General features: G+C 39.2%; 2 protein-coding genes across 3 annotated transcripts; one reads left to right on the top strand and one right to left on the bottom strand.

The window, feature by feature from the left end:
* Nucleotides 1-196: 196 nt before the first annotated feature.
* Abp1 (Actin binding protein 1) lies at nt 197-6855 on the bottom strand. The gene is made up of 10 exons (XM_089839261.1): nt 6598-6855; nt 4571-4626; nt 4321-4508; nt 4121-4252; nt 3884-4048; nt 3597-3803; nt 2587-3127; nt 1221-1394; nt 1098-1153; nt 197-966 (listed from the first exon to the last, which is right to left on the bottom strand). The coding sequence occupies exons 1-10, from the start codon at nt 6678-6680 to the stop codon at nt 883-885; spliced, it is 1686 nt and encodes a 561-aa protein (XP_089695387.1). The 5' UTR covers nt 6681-6855; the 3' UTR covers nt 197-882.
* A 191-nt stretch (nt 6856-7046) lies between these two features.
* Nucleotides 7047-15915, top strand: RhoBTB (Rho-related BTB domain containing). Of its 2 annotated transcripts, XM_089839258.1 has the most exons (11): nt 7050-7381; nt 9440-10000; nt 10092-10226; nt 11569-11870; nt 12536-12998; nt 13165-13655; nt 13729-13825; nt 13901-14021; nt 14093-14469; nt 14710-14858; nt 14957-15915. In XM_089839258.1, exons 2-11 carry the CDS (start codon nt 9956-9958, stop codon nt 15123-15125), a joined length of 2349 nt encoding a protein of 782 aa, XP_089695384.1. In that variant the 5' UTR covers nt 7050-7381; nt 9440-9955; the 3' UTR covers nt 15126-15915. The 2 variants fall into 2 exon arrangements, with proteins under 2 accessions (XP_089695385.1, XP_089695384.1); XM_089839259.1 differs by lacking the exon at nt 14957-15915 and having other exon boundaries at nt 7047-7381; nt 14710-14862.
* The last annotated feature ends 511 nt before the right edge of the window (nt 15916-16426 follow it).

Genomic DNA, 16426 nt, shown 5'->3' on the forward strand with positions numbered 1-16426 from the left:
TCGACAAAAATATTATTTACTTCTGGTCCTCTTTAGAATTGAGAGTCCATGATTTCGTTCGATTATATTGGACTGAGTGGCACCGATAGTGTCATTACTTACCTATGTAAATGTTGCTGTAACACGTTGTAACTTAACCTGGATTCTTAAATAACTTATGATAAGCGAAATTACGAAAAAAATGGAAATCAAATAGTTCAGTTTTCAAAAAAGATTTTATTTCATTTTATTTTATTTTTTTTTTTTCAAAATGAGGTAAAAATTGAAAATTCAAATAAGCTCATTTTCAAATACTACTAAGAATACAAAGAAAAATAATTAACAGTAACGTTAAAATATTTTTTTTTATTAATGAAGAGAATTAGATTTTAATTAATTATCTATTAATAATTTTTTTTAATTAATCGACATTAAATTAATTATCTATTAATAATTTTTTTTCTTCAAAGGGAAGATGTAACACTACAATAGATTTTCTATTTTCGAGTTTTCGAAGTAAGTAGGAAATATTTTCGTAAAAAAGGTGGAAAAATATATAAAAAAAAAACTTAAAAATGACTTAGTTGTTAGCATACAGGGAATTAGTTAAGTATTAATTGTTAATCTAAATTAGTAATTTTAAATCTTTCAACATTATTTTATTTGTTAAATTTTATCTTATTTGTTAAAATGGACAACTGGTTTTTTTTTTATGTGTTTTTATTTTTTTTTTTAATTAGGGCGGGATGTTTAATTATTAATTAGTTTTATCGATAATCCGTCAAAAATTGGATTTACTTTTCTTCTATGAAAGAAACTTACTTCAAAATTCTTTTTTGTTTTTTTTTTTTCAATTAGGAATGAATTCGATCAGACAATTGGAATCGTTAATTTTTAATTAGATTAATCAATTAACTCGACGTAATTAGCGGGAAATAATCCGTAAGCTCCATTGGGACCCATTCCTTGCCACCAACCTTCATCAATCTTAAATTACAAATTTAAACCCAATTTAATTTTTAAAGAACCCAAATGAAATCTTGTTAATTAACTTAATTAACATTTTAACGATCTTAAATTGTGTTTAACACCTTAGAAGAAAATAACTTGTAACTTACTTGTTCAATGTGCGTTATGAGGTCATCAGGGTCAAAAGAAATCTCAGTTTCATCCGCTAAAAGAAAATATTTATTAGCAATTGATTATAAATTAAATTGGAAGTTAATTACTAGTTTAATTACCAGCTTGATAATCGTAAAGGGCTTTGGCTCTGAGTCCCTCATTATCTCTGGATACTTGATTACTGGTAATTCTTGGGGATGGTCCCCCCTGAGAAGCCTGAATGTTACTCGAACCCCCTGACAACATTTCCGTCAAAGCATCCTTCACTTCGGGACCATCTTCCAAAGTAGGTTCTAGATAACAGTCAGGTTGGTCTATTTTAATGCGTCGCGACTTTCTCCTGATATTTAGGCCTATTTTTAAAACGTCCTGACTGTCTCCTGATATTTAGGCCTATTTTTACAACGTCCCGACTGTCTTCTGACATTTCGGCCTATTTTTACAACGTCCCGACTGCCTCCTGACATTTCCGCCAATTTTTACAACGTCCCGACCGCCTCCTGACATTTCGGCCTATTTTTACAACGTCCCGACTGCTTCCTGACATTTTGGCCTATTTTTACAACGTCCCGACTGCCTCCTGACATTTTGGCCTATTTTTACACCGTCCCGGCTGCCTCCTGACATTTTGGCCTATTTTTACACCGTCCCGGCTGCCTCCTGACATTTTGGCCTATTTTTACACCATCCCGACTGTCTCCTGACATTTCAGCCTACTTTTACAACGTCCCGACTGTATTCTGACATTTCGGCCTATTTTTACACCGTCCCGACTGTCTCCTGACATTTCGGCCTATTTTTACGCCGTCCCGACTGTCTCCTGACATTTCGGCCTATTTTTACGCCGTCCCGACTGTCTTCTGACATTTTGGCCTATTTTTACAACGTCCCGACTGTCTTCTGACATTTTGGCCTATTTTTACAACGTCCCGACTGTCTTCTGACATTTTGGCCTATTTTTACAACGTCCCGACTGCCTCCTGACATTTTGGCCTATTTTTACAACGTCCCGACTGTCTTCTGACATTTCGGCCTATTTTTACAACGTCCCGACTGTCTTCTGACATTTAGGCCTATTTTTACAACGTCCCGACTGTCTTCTGACATTTTGGCCTATTTTTACAACGTCCCGACTGTCTTCTGACATTTAGGCCTATTTTTACAACGTCCCGACTGTCTTCTGACATTTCGGCCTATTTTTACAACGTCCCGACTGCCTCCTGACATTTCGGCCAATTTTTACAACGTCCCGACCGCCTCCTGACATTTCGGCCTATTTTTACAACGTCCCGACTGTATTCTGACATTTCGGCCTATTTTTACAACGTCCCGACTTTCTCCTGATATTTTTGACCTATTTTTTATTTAAACGAACTTTTTTGACCTATTTTTAAAATTCCCGACTTTCCCCATTGATTTTTGACCTATTTACAATTCCCCTTATACCCTTGACCCTGTGAAGAACGTATTATAATTATCACTTACCATCCCAATTTTGTTCCTCATCTTCAGCTTCGGAGTCTTGTCTGGGTGGAAGTCCCTCTTTTAACAAGTTCCTGGCGTAACTGAAGTCACTCTCTTGGAAATTATTGCGTATGGATGTCTCGGCTGATCCTGGTAGAGGTCGTTCAGGCGGGGCGGGTGAAGGGACGTCAGACCCCTGATCCAAGTCTTCCTCCTCGTCCTTAGAGGACAGAGAAATGGACATATCGGATTTCTCCATCCTGAGATTGTCTTGCTGGGCGGGAGGACGTACTTCGCGAGAGACCTCGGTGTTGTAAGCGGGACTGACTTTAACCAGCGCCGATGGCAACAAGTTACTCGGCGTTGGGGTTACTGTACTGACACCGATATTGGGACCAGGATGACCACTAACCATCGTGGTATTGGTAGTGCTAGAGGGAACCGACTCGTTGGAGGAGTTGGAATTACTTCGAACCACGGAATTCATTTGACCAGCGCATGTGTTACGTTCAAAGATAGCTCGGGCGTTGATGGTACGAGTTGAAATCATGCGTTGGGCTTCCTGTATTATGTAATAAGGAACTATTTCACCTTGAACATAAGGTGGTTCCTTTTGGGGTTTTATAGGCCAAATTGTTCTCTTTACAACGATACTAAACACTATAGAGTGCTGTCAGAAGCGCCAGTGTGACGTCACCCATGCTGTTTTCCCATAAAGAAAAACGGTAACTGTCATGGCCGCTCATTGCTAAAGGCAGACTCGTGACGTTTAACCTTGGATCTGACGTCACAACTGACAGCACTCTATAGGGTTATTTCAAATAGGGGCTGGAGGAAATGTAATTCAAAAGTACCCCCGCGTTGACCAACTTTGGAAGATCATAACTTAATGGTAACTAAAGATGTTCGGAAATACTTTTTTTGGGTTTTATAGGTCTAATCATCCTCTATCGAACGATATAAAATACTTGGGTGGGATTTGAAAATGTTTCCCTGATTGTAGTAAGTACATGTCTTAAATGTTATTGTACCTGGCTTCTCTCTTTCCTGAGTGACTCGGATCTGCGTCTGCGATCTTCTTCATCCTTAACGTCTTCCTGGAGTCTCTTTTCCCATTGCATTTTCTCAAACTCAACATTCCTGGCCGAGTTTTGCGCGTTTCTTTCCGCTTCCCTCGTTTCACTGATGGACTGACTCCTTTCTTTGACTTTGCTCTCCCTTTCGACCGCTTCACTGACCTATTATAAGTTCATCTTTCTCTATTAGACAAGAGTATTTGGCCTATTTTTCAATTACCCGACTTGAGGCGGCAACCAACCTCTCTGTCTCTTCGTTCCCTTTCAAGTTTATCTTTCTCGGCGAGTGATTTCCTGCGTTCTTCTTCCACACGTCGTTTCTCTTCCTCTTTCTCTTTCATCCAGAATTTCTCACGTTCTCTGGCGTTGATTTCTTTGGCCGGTTGGATTCTTTCATAGACACTACCCTGAAGAATTAAGAATACGTCTTTTTATCGGTCCTTGTGACGTACTGAAACTTGTATTGTCATTGTCATTACCACTGGTGTGACGTTATCATTCGTCTCAGATCTTTCCTTGAAATTGAAAGTTGAAGTTGATTTGGCGACTTTCTCCGTAATTATCGCTGGTTCGATATCGTCTTCGTTTCGAGCATTAACCGTAATGTGAGGCTAAAGGACGATTGTCACGATCGTAATTACGATTTGAATTAGGTAGTTATTCTTTAAATATTGATTACTTTGAAGAAATTGGCGATATCTCGAACGTGATTGGCGCAACGTCCTTTCCTCGAAAGTTGAACGCCTTCTCCTTGCCAATTTATAAAGACAAATTTCGTCAAGCCAGTGTTGGGGTCGCTTACGCGACAAAAAGCGTACATGATTTTAGAAACATTTAATTCTTCAGCTATTTCGTCCAGACCACCGTCTATTTTTGTGTAGCAATTCATTAGGATTATCTAATATTATTGTAATAAGATTTTTAATTACCGCCGGTTCCTACAACAGTTAGAACGTTTGATTGTTTCTCATAACCAAATACAGCCCTGAAAATATTATATAATACAAATTTTTTTGTATTCATAATAAAAATAGCTCGTATTCGAAATAAAAATAGCTCGTATTCGTTATCAAAATAGCTCGTATTCGTAATCAAAATAGCTCGTATTCGAAATAAAAATAGCTCGTATTCCTATAGAAAATAGCTCGTATTCCTATAGAAAATAGCTCGTATTCCTATAGAAAATAGCTCGTATTCCTATAGAAAATAGCCGATCGTATTCCTATAGAAAATAGCCGATCGTATTCCTATAGAAAATAGCCGATCGTATTCCTATAGAAAATAGCCGATCGTATTCCTATAGAAAATAGCCGATCGTATTCCTATAGAAAATAGCCGATCGTATTCCTATAGAAAATAGCCGATCGCATTCCTATAGAAAATAGCCGATCGTATTCCTATAGAAAATAGCCGATCGCATTCATATAGAAAATAGCCGATCGTATTCATATAGAAAATAGCCGATCGCATTCATATAGAAAATAGCCGATCGCATTCATATAGAAAATAGCCGATCGTATTCATATAGAAAATAGCCGATCGTATTCATATAGAAAATAGCCGATCGCATTCATATAGAAAATAGCCGATCGTATTCATATAGAAAATAGCCGATCGTATTCATATAGAAAATAGCCGATCGTATTCATATAGAAAATAGCCGATCGTATTCATATAGAAAATAGCCGATCGTATTCATATAGAAAATAGCCGATCGTATTCATATAGAAAATAGCCGATCGTATTCATATAGAAAATAGCCGATCGTATTCATATAGAAAATAGCCGATCGTATTCATATAGAAAATAGCCGATCGTATTCATATAGAAAATATCTGGCATTCGTAAACAAAATATCTGGCATTCGTAAACAAAATATCTGGCATGCGTAAACAAAATATCTGGCATGCGTAAACAAAATATCTGGCATGGTATTCATAAACAAAATAGAGGGTATTCATAAAAAAAATAGAGGGTATTCATAAAAAAAAAGAGGGTATTCATAAAAAAATAGAGGGTATTCATAAAAAAAATAGAGGGTATTCATAAAAAAAATAGAGGGTATTCATAAAAAAAATAGAGGGTATTCATAAAAAAATAGCGGGTATTCATGAAAATAATAGCTGGTATTCATGAAAATAATAGCTGGTATTCATGAAAATAATAGCTGGTATTCATGAAAATAATAGCTGGTATTCATAATTAAAGTATCTTTATTCATAGATAAAATGGCATTCATAAAAATAATAGCTGGTATTCATAAAAATAATAGCTGGTATTCATAAAAATAATAGCTGGTATTCATAAAAATAATAGCTGGTATTCATAAAAATAATAGCTGGTATTCATAAAAATAATAGCTGGTATTCATAAAAATAATAGCTGGTATTCATAAAAATAATAGCTGGTATTCATAAAAATAATAGCTGGTATTCATAAAAATAATAGCTGGTATTCATAAAAATAATAGCTGGTATTCATAAAAATAATAGCTGGTATTCATAAAAATAATAGCTGGTATTCATAATTAAAGTGGCTTTATTCATAGATAAAATGGCATTCATAAACAAAATAGCTGGTATTCATAAAAATAATAGCTGGTATTCATAATTAAAGTGGCTTTATTCATAGATAAAATGGCATTCATAAACAAAATAGCTGGTATTCATAAAAATAATAGCTGGTATTCATAATTAAAGTGGCTTTATTCATAGATAAAATGGCATTCATAAACAAAATAGCTCAGTCTATAGATAAATGAGCTCTATTGATAGGAAAACACAACTTTAAGATTTATTCGCTGATATAATTATTCATAGATGAATAGTATATATTCGTGGTATGGGGGCGTTCACCCCAGGTAGGGGACAGCCCCATGCGTAGAAATTTTGACAGTAGGCCTAACAAGCTTAGAGAGATCAAAGGCGGCTTCGATAAAAAATGGGTGTTTTCTCACCAATTTGTAGCATTTTTATCATCGACGACTTCTTTCCAGGCTCCCAACAATTCATCCTTATGTTTATTTAAGTCCACCGACATCTTTCGCGATCTCTAATCCCAATTAAATTAACTTAATCCCGGTGGAAATCCAATTAAATAATCTCTTACAGACCAGAACTTCCGTTTCAGAAATATATATACACCTATCGATCGTTTTACTGTGACGTAACTACCATAGAAACTATGGACTGCTTATTAGAACTGAACTGAACGGATTTATTTGCAACAGTAGCGGCGCTATCGCCTAGACTGGAGCCTCGGAGGAGTCAGGGATCATGAACCCTGTGTCTCTAAAGGTACCGGAAAACAGCACGTTTATCAAGAAAAATAAAAAATACCGAGAACGTCCAATTTTTTTTCAATAGGTTTATGTAGAATCACGAAAGACGAAATTGTCTTCACTGTTCCCAAAATCACAGCCCTCACCCCGCCCCTTTATGCTATGCTAGATCGATTTCGGCTAGGACAGTCAGTGGAAGGGTTGTGTTTTCCGGTCCTTATAGATATCAAACGTTCATGATGGGATTCGCGGGAGAGTAGATATTTTTATCTATCCAATGGCGTGGCTTTCTGGGCCGTGACGTCAGAAGTACTTTTTATTTTTGACAAGAATGAAAACACTCGGAATGTCGTAAGCGAAAAATTGCGCGCTCGTAAAAACAATTTTGAAATTGTTTTTCAAAAATGTTCTGTGTCTAATTGGAATACTAAGGAATTGGTGGCCAATAATTCCTTTCCATGTAAGTGAACCTGTTTTTATGATATTTAAAAACGTGCTGAGTGTACGGGTCTTCATTCAAGGTTGAGGTCACTAACCAAGGCTTAGTAACTGTCATTCCCAAAACTCCTCGCTGCCGTTTCAATAGAAATACACTGAATTTAAACAAAGACACGTTCGGTTACGACACATAAGTCAGTTATATTCCTCTCGGAACCTCGTTAAAATAAGCAATTTACAATTTAAAGAATAACCCTTTATCTACCGAGGGGAGGAACATTCCTATAGTTTTAAAATGTTTAATTTCAATAATTACATGATCCTTGAATAGTAATGGGATTGTTACCTATCCCTTTTCAAATTGAAAATCCCTAGGATAGGTTACTCAACTCTCAGTTATTTCTATGGAAATGTCTCGAACTTCTACATATTTAGCGAAATTTCGTGGAAACTTATTCAAATGCACACCTTAAAAAATAAAACCATTCAATTGTTTATAACATAGGATTGGCAACTTCCACCACAATTTGCATATAACTATAAAAACCATGATACATTTTTCCATAAATTAAACTATAGTTAAAACGCAGTGGTGTGGTGTCGTTATCCTTGGAGTTTATAATATTCAACCTTGAGCTTAGATTCCAATATATTAATATTGATAATAACCTTGAAACTAGTTTTTTTATTATTTTTTTATTATTTTTTGTACCCAAAATTCCAATAAAGAAATCCAGGTGTTTAATAAAATTGATACCAAAATATGCCCTAATATTTCTGAAGAGTCACTATTACGCTCTGTTATTATTTATATCGGATTGTTTTTAATATATTATTTTGCGGAGTTTGAACAGTATATTAAGACTATCTTAGCTGTCAAAATTATCTTTATCTACAAAATTATAAATTTTGATGGAAAAATATTTTGTGGCCTCCGGTTCATTCACATCCCACTCTCTCTCGCCTTCTCGCTAACTTATCAATCCCCTGTTGAAAACAAGTAGAGTAATACATATTAAACGTTGCGAACTTTGTGTTGGTCGCTCTCCTAATGCCTCTACAACTCGGGGGGCTGTTTAGGTGGGTCACGGAAAGCGCTGTGGATTTGATGGGACCAAATACTTCTTTCTCTTTGAGAAGAGAGAAAGAAAGAGAGAGAGTGGTCTTGGGTGGTTGCTAAGGGAGACAGTGTGACGTCACGTAGTAACCTGGACATAGCAGACTATATTGTCGGTGACGTTTAGGCTTAGGAATCAGAGAAAATTGTTCTGGAATGGAATGTAGTTTTTGTACATGAATGTTAAGGCAATTTTTAGACTTTTATATAATTTCCAGCTGTTGTTGAATGATCGGTTGACATTCAGTATTGACGGCGTATAGTTTATTTATAAATGAAGGGCAATAGACCGCGCTTTTGGTCTATTGACCCTACTTTCGATTCCAGTACTATTTTCTCTGGTTGAATCGAGCCATATGATATTTGCCTGTTGCTATACGACCACCCGCCTTCCTTCATTTGATTTTTATAAAGCCATGATTTCTGATCGTGTCCGTATAATATAAGATACTTATAGCCACTCCTTTAGTGCCGTGGTTTTCCCCAAATTCGTACATTACTTATTTGTTAATTTTGGGCGCGGAGCAAGGCGCTAAACTACTATAATTCCTTGATTTATCTGTCTTCATAATTAGTTGAATCGAATTTCAATCGGACTATATAGAAGGTTTTTTTATAATATTGGCGTACGTCCTTATAGTGTTTCCTATGAGAATTTTGGGCGCGGAGCAAGGCGCTAAAACTACTATAATTCCTTGATTATCCATATTCCTAATTAGTTGAATCGAATTTCAATCGGAATATATAGAAGGTTTTTTTTTATAATATTGGCGTACGTCCTTATAGCGTTTCCTATGAGAATTTTGGGCGCGGAGCAAGGCGCTAAACTACTATAATTCCTTGATTATCCATATTCCTAATTAGTTGAATCAGACTTTCTTGAAGGTTTGGCTTACGCGATTAAAACCCACGTTGACACCAAATTAATCAATTTTCTTGCCTGATTTTAATCTCTTCCATTAGGGTAACGCAGCAATAAATATCGCGTCAACTAAAATGTCTTACGCGATAAAACTTATGTTTTCCAAATCAATTTATAGTTAGCTTTGTTTAGCGCTGATTCTTCGAGTTTGAGAAAGAAAGAAAAAAAACCCCAGTATCTAAAAACATTAACCACGTGTACGTCAACGAAATAAATAGTTTTCAAATACGTTTCGCGAACGGTAAGACTTAGGTAGTCTCTGAGAGAAAGCGTCAAGGTTCCGATTTCAATTTCCCCTTCGTGGGAAGGGGGGGAACAACGGTATTTCCCTTTTTCGATTCAAGCCCGAGTTATAAAGTTAAATCTGGCGCGTGAACGAAGTAAGGCGGACGTTTGCCCCGGGCGTCGCGAGTCCAGTCCTTTAGGAAACGTCATGAAGACGTAACGAGCGCGTCGGTTTATTCGGGACAACAGTCATTGTGGCCAATTACAATCAAAGAACGCCGGAGGAAGGAAGTAGTCGAGGGACGGAGAACGGCCTCAGGACGGCCGAATATATGGAATTTGAGGGACCCAACCAGGAACTTGTCAAATGTGTCGTGGTAAGTATTCTCCCCGTGGCCTCTATCTACTACTTAAGGATTAAATCGTGTGGAAGAATTGACGTTTTACACACGGTTATGTTAATGTAAGGTTGGGGACACGGCCGTTGGAAAAACGCGATTGATTTGCGCGCGGGCTTGCGATGCCAGATTGACACTCCATCAGCTGATGAATACGCACATACCGACTGTCTGGGCCATTGATCAGTATAGGATATACAAAGAGGTAAGTCAACACGTCTTTATTAGACAACTACGGGAGGGGTTGTCGCAGTATCTAGGAAACCTGAAATAGACCTTTTCGAAGTAAAAAGGGGGGGGGTAGGCAACCCTCTGTATCGCTACATACAAGGTGGTTGATACAATGCCATCCGTCTCTGCGCACTCGCATCATCGCATGATACAGAGAGACTACAGCGCAGGCGCCAAAAATCGAGATGGAAGGCGCAGTTTTACCCCCTTGTCTTTCCCCCTTAGTTACATCGAAATGGTCTGGGCCTATACCTCAAAACGTCAGGGAATTTCATATTGGTACGGTACTACCATGGATGAAGAATGCGCGTGAGAAAATTTGTTTTCACGCTATAGGATCGGCAACTCCCTATCTCGGGCGACAGCTTATTCTGTATATACTCTGTTACAACATCGGTTGTCAGCACGCGCAAAGCTAGGTCTCTATGTAACCTAGCTTTGTACGTGCTGTCAAGAGACGAAAAACTCGCGGATATTAAAATCCTGAAGATCCTGAAGTTTTTTTTTGGTCTCTTGACAGCACGTACAAGGCTACGTTACATAGAGACCTTGCTTTGCGCGTGCTGACAACCGATGTTGTAACAGAGTATATACAGAATAATCTGTCGTTCGAGATAGGGAGTTGCCTATCCTATAGCGTGAAAACGAATTTCCTCACGCTCATAATTTCTTCATCCATGCTACTACGGTACTTTTTATTTTAGCATAAATTAATAAATTAATAAATTTATAAGTTGATTTCTAAACCCACAACATTCTGACTTTCTACAAATAAGTGGGGGGGGGAATGGTGGGGGAAAGTGACTTTAGACGTTCAGAGAAAACCTGTTAAACGATATTGAGTTTCGGAATGTTAAATTCGTGGTAAACGTTTATGGTGGTAGTTATAACCAAATATTTGTTATAACTCGTGAAACGGAGTAGTTAGTATTTAGAAACTGGAATTTTGAAGGTTGACAGAACCTCGAAACGTCAGTGAACTTTTACCTAATAAAATAAAATCTCCGTGATGTTGAGCATGATGCAACCTTGAGGCGATTTCTTTTTTTGAGAAAAACATTTTAAAAATTCCTTATTTTCTTTCCCAAAAAACCCTCAAGGTCTCGTCTGGTTGCTTACTCGGTTTTCATTTAGACTTAGACGTATAAATCCTCATAGGGGATGGGAAAACTGGGCGATAACTTGATCCATACGAAAATATATAATAACGGTCTGCACGAGCGAGGGAATTAAGATTGAGTTTTTAGGATATCAAGGTCGTTCGGAAATTTAATTTCAGCGCGGGTGTTTTATTTTTTTTTCTTTGGCGTTTTCAGGTGCTAGAGAGGTCATGGGAGGTTGTAGATGGTGTCAATGTGTCCCTGCGTTTATGGGATACCTTCGGGGACCACGATAAGGACCGTCGTTTCGCGTATGGGAGATCGGACGTAGTTTTACTCTGTTTTTCCATCGCCAACCCGGTCAGTCTACGTAATTGCAAGGGGGTCTGGTACCCCGAAATTCGTCGATTCTGCCCCAATACGCCCATTATTCTGGTTGGCTGCAAGAATGACCTGCGTTACATGTACAGGGATGAGGAGTTCTTGGCTCTCTGTCGGGACAGGAGTCCATTCTTCAGGTATTTAAACTTATTTTCTCGCCAGTCAATACCTTACGATCGTTGTTGAAGGGGGTTTATCTATTTTTCTGTGGCGTGCCTATTAATTCTTGGTTTTTGTCACTTTGTGACGTCACTCTTTGGGTAGCTGATTGTGTGCTTTTTTCTTTCACGATTTCTTGACCAGGGGTAATCACCCGTGCGTCTCTAGCCGGGTTCCGGAGTTCGGAAGGTATCGGTCATTTTTTTCATTCTTCCCCCCCTCCCCCCTTCTCTCTCTCTCTCTTTGTTCCTTCAGGGTTGCCACAGGTCAGCCAATTTTATGAAAGGGAATTTGATTTTATTGGGCGGAAATTTCTTGGATTTATTCGCGTTACAATCAACGTTGAACAGTCAGTGTTCCAGAAGCGCTAAGAAGTTGTCAACAATTTTTTGGCCTAAAAGGGGGGGGGGGAATCAGAAAAAATAGTCAAGTTGTGGCAACTCTGTTATTTTGACGACTTTCCCCGATTCAGACGTCAACTGGTCCCTTATATCGCCGTGAACCCCGATCTTTAACCTTACGTTATTGTAACCAATGGTAGTTCTGATAATTTTCCTCGTGGGCACGTTTATACCTTTATGTTTATCGAGTTCGTGTCCGATTATTAGGTTTTTGACCTTGACCTTTGTCATTGGTATCTTAGACCTCTTCGGGAAACGGATATCTTGACCCCGGAACAAGGGCGATTGGTCGGTAAAGAAATCGGGGCCCCGTATTACGAGACTAGCGTCTTGACCCGTTTCGGGGTTAGCGAGGTCTTCGAGAACGTCATCAGGGCGGCCCTGTTATCTCGACGTCAACAGAGATTTTGGATGACGAATCTAAAGCACGTTCAACGGCCCCTGTTGCAAATTCCGTTCTGTCCGCCCAAACCGCCTCCTCCCGAGACGGTCGTGCCTCCATCGCGCTTCGAAGAGGATATGTTAGTTATGTTGGAGAGCCAAGCCTACGCCGACACTGTTTTCGTCTCGACGGGAGGAAAGGTTGCCGTTTCAGCGCACAGGATAGTCTTAGCCGCCGTGTCCAACGGACTTAATAAACTCTTGACGACGGATTTGTCGCAGGATACCTTACCGGGAGCCAGATCAGCCAGCGATTCCAGTATGGTAAGCGACTTCTCTTTTCATTCGGGTCAGGGAAAAACGTCGGTGATTAGTTAGCGAATTTAAAAATAGACCAAAAAAGGGTCGGGAAATTTTAGAAATATGTTTAAAACTCTGGGAATAGTCGGGGAATTTGAATTGGAACATTTTGCGGTATACCCTGACGCAGATGAGTACCTTGGAAGCGTCAATCGGGAATTTCAACTCGGATACGGAACAGTTGTTAACGGAAACGAGTAGCGGAAGTAGTCCATCGACGCGAGCGTCGTCCTTCCGTTTGACGCGAGGACACAGTCATTCGGGTACAAGTAGCGGCATTGTCAATACGGCTCATCACGCTTCTAACGGGAATGGTGGTGGGTCTCTCTTCAACGCGCACTTTAATAACAGCGCCGGTCCTCCGTTGCTGGTCCGACGCCGTTCCACTTGTCAAATCCATCCAGAATCGTCCCCCTTGACCTCCGATAGCGGCTCGTTTCTCGGGGGACGGACCCCCACCGCCCTTTGCCGGACTTTGAATCACGCGGCCTTCCATTCCATCGGTCAAGAGAGACGGGCCGAAACGATTGACCATCGTGGTCAACGCCTCCAAAATGAACCACGCACCGTTTTCACCCTTAATAAGAACGTACCACCAGCCGCCCTCAAAGTTTGCCTCAAGTAAGTCACGCGAAACTCGTCCCCCACCCACCCGCAGTCCATATCTGTATGGACAATTCCGTTTATTTTAAAGGTTCGCGTACACGGCCACTATAGACGCCAAAAGCAACAACGTTAGTTTAGCCGAAGTTAGAGGAGTGGCCGAGATGTTAGACCTTCCTGAGTTACAAGTAATTATTGCAGTGGGTAGTAGGGGGTAATCTCTTTTAATTACTTACTTACTCGGTCGCGTTCGTCTCTTATAGGCGTACGTTAGTAATTTAACTCGTAGAGAAGAATTTTTAAACGTAGAACTTGGACAGAAATTTCTCTTCAAATTGAAGACGAGGTTGAGCGAAATTTGTTTGGATCAGGGACTTTTCCCCGGTATTTATTAATTGTTAAAAGCGTAATTAAAGGGCGGTGTATTTAACGTTTTGCTTTGGTGCGTATTTTAGAGGTGTTATTTCAGTTGGACGACGGTGCTTGTTACGCGCATAGGGCCGTTTTAATCAATCGTTGCGACATGATGGCCGGGATGTTTCGGGGTGACTTCCGGGAGAGTTGGGCCAAAGTAATCCGTTTCCCGGGCGTTAAGCGCGACTGTTTCCGGCAGCTTCTAGTCTATTTGTACGCCGACGAGCTGGACTTTTCGGTCTCCGCCTCCAACTGCCTGGAACTTTTGGAATTGGCCAATCGCCTTTGCCTTCCCCGCCTCGTCGCCCTCGTCGAACAAAATGTAATAAATGAACTGGTCAAATTGAGCGACATCGGATCGCCACCCGATGCCGATTTAGCCACTGAACGGGCGCTGACTCTACTTGAACCCTGCCAGGTAAGTCAATATCGAGGGGGTAGACACTTTGGATCTCTGTGTACACCTGAGTTCAAAAGAGTTCAGCTTTGACAGTGCATTGAGTTCAAATCCTTCGGAACTCACAGTTCAGCTTTGACAATGCATTGAGTTCAAGACATATTGTACACCTGAGTTCTCAAGTGTCTACCCCCTCGGTCAATATATATGAATTGCCCTTCTTCAGCTGTTTTTATATGGTCATATTGTTGTCTTTGACAGTTGCATAACGCTGACCAGTTGGCCGATTGGTGTTTGTATCACATTGGCATTCGTTACAACGAGATTTGCCACAAAAACCCTAAATTGTTACGCAGTCTTCAACCTGAAAATCAAGCTTATCTCAATAGAAATAGATGGCCTCCTATATGGTAATTTTAATTAATTTAATTAATTAATTCCATCCTTTCTTTATTTAATAATCATTGATACCATCTTCGAATGTAATTTTTAATCGTGATTATATCAGGTACCTAAAGGAATTTGATTTCTACGAGCGATGTCTTCGTGAAAGACAATGGCAAGAAAAACCCGCTAAGCCTTGGAAAAGATATCGTAATAATAATTCCAGCGGATGTTTATGTTTTTCCGGTAAAAGTAGTCATCGGAATGAAAAACGGGCTTATAGAACCGTCTAACCCTCTTATTTGACCCCGTATGACCTCCTTTTGATCCCATTGGTGGTGCAAAAAAAAAAAAAAAAAATCAGCCATTTTTCCAAAGCAAAAAAAAGAAATTAAAAACAAAGGCTTAAATCGCGCACCATCTTTAAAAGTAATTGTCTTCAGTCTCTTATCTAATGACGTCACTCCTCCTCCCTCGATGACGTCATACCCGCTTTTCTTTCTTATATACAATCAAATTGAAACCGTTTTTTACTATAAATATAGACCGACGCGATTATTGTAGTTCGTCTAGGTTTTTCTATCACGTGACACGAACATTTCGGGAATTTCTCGACTCCCTAGGAATTTACGGGAAGAGAAAGGAAAAAAATAAAAACCAATCCTTTTTGTATCAGATAGTTTTACCTATCCGCTGTCCTGTCGTTTAAAATCAAGAAATTTCGTCGATGTGGCGTAACCGCCCATATTTACTATCCCCCTTCCCCCCCCGAAGGATTTAAATACTTAAGCCTAATTATGTTTTTGTGCCACGGTGCAAGCTGGACTATGCACTTTATATATTTTTTTACACCTATTTAGCTCTTTATTTTTATTCCTTAATCGTTTTGGTTTAATCGTAATTAAGATGATGATCGGAGTTATAAGTTGGCCGTGGCTTGAATTCGCGTCGTCCAAAATTAAATTCGTCTCGTAAATATATACGTTAGTGGGACGATTAATATAAACTTAATAAATAAATAAATAAATAAACCAATCATTTGTTAATATTTGGCTAATTAAATACCGAGAAAATGCTTTTTGATTCGTTTTTGAGTCTCTTTTCTTGGAAAGTTTCTTAAATTAGGCTTAGCGACGTAGTTACGTGGCAGGAATGATGTTGAATTTCCCGCTTAAACCCTACGTGACGATCGCCGCGCCACTTTGCGTTGGTAAGTAGCGGAATAAAGTGTGAAGAGAGGGAGAAGCCGCCTAATGCTAACAGAACTCTCGGTATCTAGCGGGAAGGGGTTGAAAACGGGGGTATGAAATACTATGTTCTCTCTCTCTCTACCTTGGGTCATTCGGTGGATCATTGAGCATGCGCGAAGTGACATCACGAATAGACGCTACATGAGATAAAAACTTTGTATTTTGCGCAGTAGAGCTCGCGGTGGCCCGGGCGATACTACCCCCTTAGGCTGGGAAATTTACTTCCCCCAACCAAAAGAGAGACACCTCGCGCTATTCACGCGGCATCTCCCTCTCTCCCTGCTTTAACTAACCTTTATGCAATTTTTTTTTTTTTTTTTTTGAAGCTTATAAAAAAAACACAT

This window comes from Phalangium opilio, unplaced genomic scaffold (assembly GCF_054372755.1).
Source record: "Phalangium opilio isolate 3A_F unplaced genomic scaffold, DU_Popi_V2 ptg000048l_1, whole genome shotgun sequence".
NCBI classification, from domain to species: Eukaryota; Metazoa; Arthropoda; class Arachnida; order Opiliones; family Phalangiidae; genus Phalangium; species Phalangium opilio.

Excerpts from the sequence above, each read along its gene's own strand:
- Abp1 (XM_089839261.1), bottom strand. The coding sequence starts at position 6,680 with ATGTCGGTGGACTTAAATAAACATAAGGATGAATTGTTGGGAGCCTGG. Across the intron at positions 4,627-6,597 it reads GATAAAAATGCTACAAATTG|GGCTGTATTTGGTTATGAGA; the intron begins GTGAGAAAACAC and ends TAATATTTTCAG. Across the intron at positions 1,395-2,586 it reads TGAGGAACAAAATTGGGATG|AACCTACTTTGGAAGATGGT; the intron begins GTAAGTGATAAT and ends ACTGTTATCTAG.
- RhoBTB (XM_089839258.1), top strand. The coding sequence starts at position 9,956 with ATGGAATTTGAGGGACCCAACCAGGAACTTGTCAAATGTGTCGTG. Across the intron at positions 11,871-12,535 it reads GACAGGAGTCCATTCTTCAG|ACCTCTTCGGGAAACGGATA; the intron begins GTATTTAAACTT and ends TTGGTATCTTAG. Across the intron at positions 12,999-13,164 it reads CAGCCAGCGATTCCAGTATG|ATGAGTACCTTGGAAGCGTC; the intron begins GTAAGCGACTTC and ends ACCCTGACGCAG.